Source organism: Arachis ipaensis, chromosome B06 (assembly GCF_000816755.2).
Source record: "Arachis ipaensis cultivar K30076 chromosome B06, Araip1.1, whole genome shotgun sequence".
In the NCBI taxonomy this organism is placed as follows: domain Eukaryota; kingdom Viridiplantae; phylum Streptophyta; class Magnoliopsida; order Fabales; family Fabaceae; genus Arachis; species Arachis ipaensis.
This window is the reverse complement of record NC_029790.2, coordinates 78,817-89,965: the sequence shown is the minus strand read 5'-3', so window position 1 is coordinate 89,965 and position 11,149 is coordinate 78,817. Positions and strand designations below refer to the sequence as shown.

General features: G+C 35.0%; 1 protein-coding gene and 1 long non-coding RNA gene across 2 annotated transcripts in view; both read right to left on the bottom strand.

The window, feature by feature from the left end:
* LOC110263067 overlaps nucleotides 1,037-11,149 on the bottom strand; it is a 12,166-nt gene continuing 2,053 nt past the window's right edge. Inside the window, exon 2 of the long non-coding RNA XR_002348060.1 lies at nucleotides 1,037-1,218. This is a non-coding gene — a long non-coding RNA (uncharacterized LOC110263067). The remainder of the gene's footprint in view (nucleotides 1,219-11,149) is intronic.
* Nucleotides 8,558-9,793, bottom strand: LOC107646236 (probable serine/threonine-protein kinase PBL21). The gene is made up of 3 exons (XM_021103591.1): nucleotides 9,608-9,793; nucleotides 9,101-9,504; nucleotides 8,558-9,002 (listed from the first exon to the last, which is right to left on the bottom strand). The coding sequence occupies exons 1-3, from the start codon at nucleotides 9,726-9,728 to the stop codon at nucleotides 8,730-8,732; spliced, it is 798 nt and encodes a 265-aa protein (XP_020959250.1). The 5' UTR covers nucleotides 9,729-9,793; the 3' UTR covers nucleotides 8,558-8,729.

Here is an 11,149-nt window from a genome sequence, read left to right as displayed (position 1 = left end):
CCTCTTTCTTTACACAAGATTTTGTCTTTGTTTATACATATTAATTTACATATTTTTAATTAAATAATTAACAATTAAAATAATTAAACTTAACATAATAGAATAATCAAATAATAAATAATTTAACTATTTTATCAACATCTTCCTATCATTTAATGTGCCAAGTAAAAAAGATCTGAATTGAAAAAATTACAGAGTGAAGAAGGAGAAGAAAATTAGGGTTTAGTGGGAGTACGTACTCCGTACTCTGTACAATTTTGAAAATCGAAGATGAGCGGTGGAGTGAGCGGGAAAGAGACTTTGAGGGTGAAACACGGTAAGGCAGCCGATAATGTCGGCGGAAGGACAAGGCCTAATCACCAACGTACAACACATGCTACTGGATCCAAAGTAAAATTAAGCAGGGGCATCAATATTGGAAAATCGTTTAGTGTGGCTTCTTCGGGGATTCGTAGAAGAGATATTTTTACTAGTGTTTCTTCAATACGTTTTGCTTTGGACTTAGGAAGATATCTTGGAGTTAACCTTAATCATTCCCGTATCAGTAGGGCTTCTTTTCATTCGGTGATTGAAAAGGTGAGGGGAAGATTAGCTAATTGGAAAGGAAGGTTTCTAAATAAAGCAGGGAGACTTTGCTTGATCAATTCTGTTGCAGCATCCATTCCTGTCTATCATATGCAGGTATCTTTTTTTCCAAATTGGGTTTGCGATAAATTATCTTCTATGATGAGACAGTTCCTTTGGAAGGGTCAAGTTGATGGTAAAGGTCTTTCTCTTGTTAATTGGAGGACCATGATCACTCCAAAAAAATTTGGTGGCCTGGGTGTTAGAGATCCTGCGTGTGTTAATATATCTTTACTTGGTAAATTGGTGTGGCAACTTTTTCATTGTCAGGACAAGCCTTGGGTTGCTCTATTGAGGGCGAAGTATCTGAGGAATGAGGGAGTTTTAGATGGCCCTGTCCCTTGCAATGCTTCTCATGTTTGGAAGAGTATCTCAAAGGCTTTTGGTGCTCTTAAGGATGCCTTCTCTTGGTGCGTTTGAGGACCTTTCTAGCTCTAATTGCACTAACTCTGGTTATACTAAGCATGGTTGCTAAACCTTTACTAAATATAGAATGAAAAAGAAGGGGTTCAAAGTATCAGCACTAGTCACTTTTCATTCCATGTGTTATGGAACTGCTGTTTTCACAGGGTATCTTAGATTAAGTTTCAGTATCTAAATATTATGTTCGAAAATTTTTTATAAGGTGAAAAAGGCGTCAGGAATTGAATAATAGTATCTATTTCATGTAGTGTAATTTATATGGGTCCAAGTTAATAATTGAGTTCATTAATAATTTATATCAGATGTTCTTTGATGGGGACTAACTGAACTACTAATGATAACTTTCCTCTATTTTTTAATGCCCGGTTAGATAAATCAATGTTTAATAGTTTACTTTGTGAACTTTTTATTTTTAATATGATGAAAGGAATGGTGTATACCTGGATTATGAGGGTGTATGGTGATTTACTAGTGTATGATGGCTGTCTAAGAGAAATTGGACCGTCCGATTGGGGGTACTGAAAATCCTGGGTCCGATTTGTGTACTGATAGAAAACTTTGGGTCCAATTTCAGAAAACTCTGGATCCGATTTGTGCCCCTCTCTCTGTGCAATGAAATCGAACCCTCCGATTTGTGTACATTCTACAGTTTTTAAAAACATGAAAATTATAATGTTAAGATATATCACCACTCTTACTTCCATACCAAAAAAAATTAGCCTTACTTTGTGGCATTTCTGATTTTTTCTTTTCTTCACTGATGAGTGATGAGAAGGCTATACTTTTAGGACAATCGAAACCCTAAAGTGTTTATTCATGATGATAACTTGAATGCCTCTCATATTTGATTATCACACAACATTGCAAATGCTAACTTGATGCACTCTTTATGTTCATTGACATGACATGAATCTGATAAGTGTTTGATTCGTTAAGGTAGTTCATTTTTGTGGATCTTCATTGTGTATCAGTGCTTCTATTTTTGTTGACAAAGACTGGAGGGAGTGGAATGGGGTGATAGCAACTAACACTTTATTTGGATAGATAATAGAAAATGAAAGGAAAGAAAATGAGAAGAAAGAAAATGAGAGGAATGAAAATAGAAGAAAAAATGGATTGTTTTATGTGTTATTTGGATAAAGAGAAAATGGATGGAAAGAAAATAAAGAGAAATTTTTTTTTTTTGTTTGGATGGAAAGAAAAGTGAGAGGAGAGAAAATTATAATAGAAAAAATTACATTAATACCCTTATATCTTTTATTTTTTAATTAATCAAAGGAAAAATTAGTAATTTTATATTTATTACATATTTTCTTTCCATTTTCATCTCATCTTTGAGAAGAAAACATTTTTATGGGTCCCACATCAATTTTGTTCTTTCCACTTTATTTTCCTTCCTCATCCAAACAACAAAAAACTCACATTTCCATCTATTTTCTTTCTTCATATTTTCTTTCCTTCCATATTCACCCCATCCAAATAAAGTGCAAGAGGGTACCTCTTCATGTATGTTAATCAATTACTTACACTTTGTTTGGGGTGGAAAAAAATAGGAATGAGAGAAATTGAGTGAAAAGAAATAGAAAGAAAAGAAATTGAAGTGAAATTTAATTTCTATAGGTGTGTTTGGATGAAAAGAAAATAAGATGGAAAGATATTGAAAGATAAATAATTTATGTTGTTTGTTTGGAAAGGAAAATAGAGAGAAAAAATGAATTAAGTTATATAATGACAATATTACCCTCCATATTATATAGTAATATTATTATGTATTCAATTATGTAAATATTCATAAATGTGACTTGATTAATATATGATGCCTTATATTACACTTACAAATACACATAAAAAAAATCTTACATGATCAAGTCATTACATATGAAACTAACAAACTTAATACAGGGACCTCTTTGATCAAGTCATTACTAATAGCATACACTTTTTTGACTAACTCATTACTAATAGCATAGTTAACAATAGTTATAGTTATGAAAGTCACAAAATACAAAGACACGAGGTATTATCATTATAAACCTTAATTAAGTCATAGATATGTTACCCACAAAATATGAAGATACTTGTACCTATCTTGATGTAAAAGTTATATTTGTGTCCGTCTCAAAATATTAGCCACATTACTAGGACTATTGTTCCTAGAGTGCACATGCTTCTCTCATCAATTCATATAGTGTGGCAAGACGTACGTCAGCCGGAACACCAATTTCAATTTTATGCTATTTAGTTTATTTTTATGCTATTTCAATTTCATACACTTCTTCTTTTCTGGAATTTTACATTTGAGTTTACATTAAGCTTAGTTTATTTTCATGCAATTTCAATTTCTTGCACTTGTTCTTAGAGCGATCATTAACTAAACCCCAGTCATTAGGGGTAGGAGCTCTATTGTAATTCACATGATTGAAAGAAATTCTTCTTCTTTTCAATCCGCTTGTTGTAGCTAAGAGATAACTTCTATTTTCATTTTGATCAATTCACTCTGGAAGGGGGTTTTAGATCCATGAATTTCTATGTGAGCCTCGGAAGAAGAATCATGGAAATTAGATTGAAGCTCTATCTCTCACAACTCTCTTGATCAACACCATTCGGGAGGAATTGAGATCTTGAGAGTTTGTGTGGCTCATGGATAAGAGATATGCACTTAACCTCTTCTCATGACAGTTAGATCAAGGAATTGGTAAATTGATTGTGATTAGAAAAATTGGGTTGCCAAGGAATTGGGACTCAATTAATTCCAATCCGCCATAGATCTACTTCATATGATTGAAAATAAAATTGAGACCCGTTCACTACAAGAAATTATCGGAATAGCGACCGATTCTGGTAGTCGATAAAACATTGGTCGCTAAATTCAAAATAGCGACCGATGTTGGTCGCTAATATTTAGTGACTGATTTTAGCGACCGATTTTCAAACAAGGTCACCTAACAATACAAAATAATTTTGGTCGCTAAATCGGTCGCTAATAAGATTGGTCGCTAAATAGCAACCAATATTTCGGTCACTAAATCGGTCGTTAAATGGTAACCGATATTTCGGTCACTAAATCGGTCGCTAAATTTTCAGTCGCTAAATCGATCTCTAACAGCTAACTTCAAAATTCTAAAAATCGGTTGATAAATCAGTCGTGCTGCTTTCTAATTATAATTTTTAACTAAATTTCACATATATCACTATTAAAATTTAATTTTGCACAGATTGTAAAGAAGCTTCTTGAGCAGAAAGAAACAAACAAAAAAGTTGTTAAAGCAAACATAGCACCACACTCTGTGCTGTTTATTCTTATTGCCAACTTAACTCTATGATTATATTATATTGTTTCCCTTCTGTTCTCACTACAATTAGTCTTACTCATAAATTAAACATGACAAACCCTCTTTTGCCCTAAATTCGCAGTAGCAGCGGCACCCCAACGCAACCGAGATAGCGACAGCAACATCTCTAATCACTCTCGCAGCCATAGCAACTTTCTACTGCAATGATAGTGATCACAGCAAAACAAGGAATTCGAATTTGATAAAAAATGAAGATGTAAATAGTTTTGAAAATTCAGGACAAGGCAGAAACTAAAATGGAATTAAAAACCAGAACAAACAGATAAATAAAATGAAAGCAAAATAGAACGCACAAGTGGAGCAGGATTGCGGTGAAACTGAACTGACAGTGGTGTAAAGCAACTCCGGCAAGGTATAGCTCCACCAACGGTGCACAGCTCGATGGCGGACTCCACCTGTGGCAACGGCGGCAGGGGCTTCCCCTGGCGACGGCTCGGACGGCAGCAGGGACGGTGACCAGCTTCAACGGAGCTCCCACTATCGCACTTCTCTTCCCTCTCTCTTCGAAGCTCAATGGTGACGCGTAGTGAGGCGCGACGGTGAACCCAGCTCGACGGTGATTGGACAGCGGCGGGGTGCGACAGCTCCTCTTCCTCCCCCCGGAATTTCTGGCTCGCAACGCGCGCTCTCCCTCGCTGGAAACGGTTCTGCTCGACGGCAGCAGCAGCGACGACGTCTCCTTCTCTCCTTGTGTGGTGGCTCGGCGTCATGACGTCGGTGGTAGTGCACGACGGTGGCGGCAAAGCCCCCTCCTCTTCTTTGTTCTCCGATCTCCTCTGCTCTCTCATAGATCTCTCTTTCTCCCTTTTTTCCCATTTTATTTTCGTTTATTTCCTTTTTGGTTTGCTGAACTGTGTGTTGTGTGTATATGGGGGAGAGGGGTTGGAGGTGGGGGAGTGAAGAGAATGTGAGCGGAGGAACAAACAGGTGGGAGGTATGTTGGTGATTTTGAAATTAAAGTTAGGGTTCTTATGTTGTAATTCAGTGACCAAATTAGTAACTAACCAAGTTTTATTCTATTTACCTATCGATTGGTTGCTAAATAAAAAAATAGTGACCGATTTTACCGACCATTTTTATTTTAGTTTTATAAAATTAATCGGTTGCTAATTTGGTGGATATTAGTGACTGATTCTGTTAGTCACTAAAATCAGTCACTAATTTAACAATTAGCAACCGATTTAGCGACCAGTACGTTAGCAACCATACAATTGTTCACCCTTTCACTATCAGTTACAAAATCAGTCACTAAAATAAAAAATAGCGACCGCTTTTGTGACCAACAGTCCCAAAGACATTACTTTCTATTTTGGTTGCTAATTCGGTCGCTAAATGAGAAAATAGCCACCGATTTTAGTGAACAGCTTTATTCTGGTTGTATTAAAACCTTATCGGTAGCTAGTTCGGTTGTTATTAGTGACCAATTTTTTTGGTCGCTAAAATCGGTCGCTAAATGTAATTTAGCGACCGATTTAGCGACTAATATTTTTTTAGTCCTAGAAATTTTATATCGGTCGCTATTAACAACCAGTTTTTTCGGTCTCTAAAATCGGTCGCTATTCTAATACTTTCTTGTAGTGATTGATTTATGATGGATTATGATATCTCCAATCCCTAATGAATCTTTCTCTTTGTCATTCTTCACTTTGATTTCCTTTAATTCACTTTAATTACCTTGAATTTATTGCTTCCTTTTAATTTCCAGCACCCAACGCCCTTTACATTTCATGCAAATTACATTCTATTGTCATTTACATTGACGTCGGTGGTAGTGCACGACGGTGGCGGCAAAGCCCCCTCCTCTTCTTTGTTCTCCGATCTCCTCTGCTCTCTCATAGATCTCTCTTTCTCCCTTTTTTCCCATTTTATTTTCGTTTATTTCCTTTTTGGTTTGCTGAACTGTGTGTTGTGTGTATATGGGGGAGAGGGGTTGGAGGTGGGGGAGTGAAGAGAATGTGAGCGGAGGAACAAACAGGTGGGAGGTATGTTGGTGATTTTGAAATTAAAGTTAGGGTTCTTATGTTGTAATTCAGTGACCAAATTAGTAACTAACCAAGTTTTATTCTATTTACCTATCGATTGGTTGCTAAATAAAAAAATAGTGACCGATTTTACCGACCATTTTTATTTTAGTTTTATAAAATTAATCGGTTGCTAATTTGGTGGATATTAGTGACTGATTCTGTTAGTCACTAAAATCAGTCACTAATTTAACAATTAGCAACCGATTTAGCGACCAGTACGTTAGCAACCATACAATTGTTCACCCTTTCACTATCAGTTACAAAATCAGTCACTAAAATAAAAAATAGCGACCGCTTTTGTGACCAACAGTCCCAAAGACATTACTTTCTATTTTGGTTGCTAATTCGGTCGCTAAATGAAAAAATAGCCACCGATTTTAGTGAACAGCTTTATTCTGGTTGTATTAAAACCTTATCGGTAGCTAGTTCGGTTGTTATTAGTGACCAATTTTTTTGGTCGCTAAAATCGGTCGCTAAATGTAATTTAGCGACCGATTTAGCGACTAATATTTTTTTAGTCCTAGAAATTTTATATCGGTCGCTATTAACAACCAGTTTTTTCGGTCTCTAAAATCGGTCGCTATTCTAATACTTTCTTGTAGTGATTGATTTATGATGGATTATGATATCTCCAATCCCTAATGAATCTTTCTCTTTGTCATTCTTCACTTTGATTTCCTTTAATTCACTTTAATTACCTTGAATTTATTGCTTCCTTTTAATTTCCAGCACCCAACGCCCTTTACATTTCATGCAAATTACATTCTATTGTCATTTACATTCTTGCCTTTATTTTCTTGTCCTTTAAGTTTTAGTCCTTTACATTTCCTGTCATTTAAGTTTCTATCCTTTACTTTTCAGCACTTAAATTTTTAGTACTCTACATCCTGTTGTTCTATTTTCATTGTGGATCTATTTTTTGCTCATTAAATTTCACCAAACTCTTTAAATATTAGCTTTACTAGATAATTCACCTCACTAAAGTTGCTTGATCCATCAATATCGACCTCACCGACCTCACTCTTGTGAGTTATTACTTGACGATTTGGTGCACTTGCCGAAAGGGATTTGTACTGTGCAAATTCCCGCGTCATCATAAACAGGATTAAGACGAGTCCACATAGTCTTTCTAAAAGAATGTAGGTGGTCGGCGCTGGCAAAGGATGGTCGGACGGGCTGTCAAAAGTAGAGAGAGAAGGGTATATTGGAGAGAGAGGATGTGTGTTTCGAAAATGATGAGGGAAAAGGTTCACGTTTTAAATTAGGGCAATTAAGTTTATCGGCAGATAAATCTGACAGTAACGCATTGTGGGTTACCAAAAGGCAGCATTCCACTAATTAGATTTACTGGCGAAAAAAATTCACCGCTAAATCCCACATAAAATTTCGCGCCTATTTTCCCGTTTTTTCTCCAATTATTATCGACGAATTTATCGTTGAAAACGAACATCTGTTGATAATAATTTGACCTGACAAATCTAAAATATAAATCATCGGCAAATTTACCGATAAAGCTAATGCTAATGTGTCACGCTAAATCTAACGGTATTCAATATATTTTTTTGTAATAATTTCTTTAATCTTCTCCTGCTGCCAAAAAAAAATGAAACGAGAAAATTAACCATTGAATCAAATATTCTTTGGTCACACTTGTGTGTGATTAATAATCCTTTTAATTATTTAATTATTAATTATTGCAAGTATAATTGAAGCCAAGTTTCAGTGTGAATGAACGAACTTGACCAAAAAAAAAAGTCCACTATCCAGAATAATTTATTTTTTAGTAATATTTATCCTATCAACTTGCGGTTAAAATTTTGTAGTGATCTAGTGTGGTTAATCTAATTCAAATATGCATTAATTTGTTTGAATTAAAATTTTGTGTAATTTAATTTGCACACATGTTTTATGACGAATATAAATTATTAACGTTGTTTAAATAATAATTAATGGTTAATTCAAAACAAAAGAAATGAAGTCAATAATTTTATCATAGATGGTTATATAGTTGTCCAAATTCTAATTAAATTCTTTTAATAGCTATAAAACATATTATAAAAGGTAATATACCCTTAAATAAGAGAGTTGACTAGAATTTATCTTTTTAAATTTTTATATAGATGTCAAGAATATTTGATGTATGAACAATGTTTTTCTATTTTCACTATTCTATTTCAAAGTGTATATATATCTTGTATATGGAAACCTATATTATATGGCGGCGCAAACCACTAGCAGAAGTTGATGGACTCGCCAATTAATCAATATTGTCAGAGAACGTGATTATTATTCCATTGAAAATTGATTAACTTGTGGCAATTTGCGGTTGTGGTTCTTGTTGTGATGAGTTGATGTCAGACAGTCTTCCATGCTTATCGAGTTCAAGAATACTCTGAGAAACTATGTAATCTAGTGCAGCAACAATATCACGAACATGTGGACGGAAAATTGGTTGGTCCTGGAGACACATTGCGGTTATACAAATCGCATGATGCATGCAACGCACAGGATAGCTTCCCCGCAATCGAGGGTCAACCATTTGCCTAAACTTTTTCCTGTCACTTAAGAAAGCACGAGCCTGCATGCATGAATCACAGACAATGCAAGTAAGCTAAGGTAACTTTTAAGAATGTGTACATGTATGTATATGTATAGCGGCGTCGTCCATATACGTACCCATGAAACTAAGTTTTGGCTGCCTTGTTTTCTAGTGAAATCCATGGCCTTACGACCAGTGATCAACTCGAGCAAGACAACACCAAAGCTGTAAATATCGGATTTAAGAGTTAATTTTCCACTCATGGCATATTCGGGGGCGCAGTAGCCGTACGTTCCCATGACTCTGGTGGAAACATGGGTGTTGTCTCCAACAGGCCCTAGCTTGGCGAGCCCAAAATCTGAGAGTTTTGGGTTGAAATCATTGTCTAATAAGATATTCGCCGATTTCAAGTCGCGATAGATAACAGGTGGATTTGCTTTGCAATGGAGATACTCCAGCCCACGAGCAGCCCCGGCCGCGATCTTCATTCGAGTTATCCAACTTAGCCCTCCTTCCTTATTATTCAATGTAGGATCCGCTGCTGCAAATTCATTTCATGAATAATTAAACATCAATAATTATTAGAGCTTGCATTGCGTTAGTTGCATTGTCATTGATAGCATTAATTAATTAAATATAATTACCAAAAAGATGATCTTCAAGGCTACCCATGGGCATATATTCATACACCAACAGCCTCTGCTCACCATCGGTGCAATAGCCAATCAAGTTAACGAGATTAGAATGGTGGAGGAGGCTAAGCATAAGCACCTCCGTCACAAATTCTTGAAAACCTTGATGCCCGTCATGATTTAATTGTTTTACAGCAACCACCTATATATCAAAGCTAAGTCATGTCTATATCATATATATATTTGTAAAATAAATAACATGGATGCATGCCTGGCCTGTCAAGAGACGACCCTTGTAGACCCTTCCAAAACCGCCTTCCCCAATCAAGTTGGCTTCCTTGAAAGTGTCGGTTGCCCATTCAAGCTCCCGAAAACCAAAGCTGATGGCAGCGTCTGTCTTGCTTTCACCCCGATCCTGCTTCTTCTTCTTCCGCCCTCTCCCTGCATTATTCTTCTTGAAGTAGTTCTCAATTAATAATTCCATTCTGTTCATCTCTCCGGGCCCATGCTTCCCGTGGTGATCATCATCAACAAGGCAAGAGAAGCAGCTCATTTAATCTGATGTTGATGATGATTCTCAATCATCGAATTTTCAATAGTAATATATTACACAAACATATGGATCGGATAGTGGCAGATGCATGCATGCACATGCAACACAAACAAATTAAATTAAATCTAAGTAGCGGCAATAGAAATATAGAGAAATTACGCATTGCAGCCTTCAATTCGTCGTATTTCTATCATTCATGCCAAATTTAGAACACCAGACAACACTAAATTTATCGAATACCAAGTGTATCTTCATTGTCTCCTTATCAACTCTACCTTTCTAACTACTTTCCTCGTTTTTTTCTTTAACTAACGCGTAAAGACTAAATATTCACTAGATTAAATTATTCTTATTTTTTCAAAAAATAAAACCTCCATACACAAAAATTAAGCTATCGACATGTATTTATGTAATTTACACATAATCTTTTAGGTAGTTTATTTTATGGTAATAGGTAATGTTTATTTTATGGTAATCACTTAAATACAAATGTTTAAAACGTTTTAAAAGACTACAAATGTCCCACTAATGACAATAGGACACATGTAAAATCTCGAATTCATTAAGGAAAAATATAGATAAACAATGAAAAATATTAAACAATGTGAACAATGGATATACTGGATATTTAATTTATTAGGTGTGTAGATAATTATTTTAATATTAATATTTAGATGAATAATTTAAAAATATAGTGTATTTTATTTGAATTAGTCCAATTTTAGAGTCAATTATTAATATTATTCAAAAGAATTATTAATTATCTAACATAACTGATTAAATCGGACAAATTTTATTTATACGAAGATGTGGTCTACAAGTTCAAGGCATTTTAAAAATATGAGATTGAACCAGTTTGTGGAGCCAAGCATATACCAAGTTTGGCCAGAAGTTAGCCTTTTTCTTTTTTATTTGTATGGGCTTACTTTTTTAATATTAATTTTGATGTCAGTAAATCTAAGACTATTTAAAAAATATCAAAAATAAAAAATTTAAACTTT

Coding starts and splice junctions, on each gene's coding strand:
- LOC107646236 (XM_021103591.1), bottom strand. CDS start 9,728: ATGCTTAGCCTCCTCCACCATTCTAATCTCGTTAACTTGATTGGCTAT. Junction 9,505..9,607: donor CCTTGAAGATCATCTTTTTG/GTAATTATATTT, acceptor ATGAATTTGCAG/CAGCGGATCCTACATTGAAT. Junction 9,003..9,100: donor GCCAAAACTTAGTTTCATGG/GTACGTATATGG, acceptor TCATGCATGCAG/GCTCGTGCTTTCTTAAGTGA.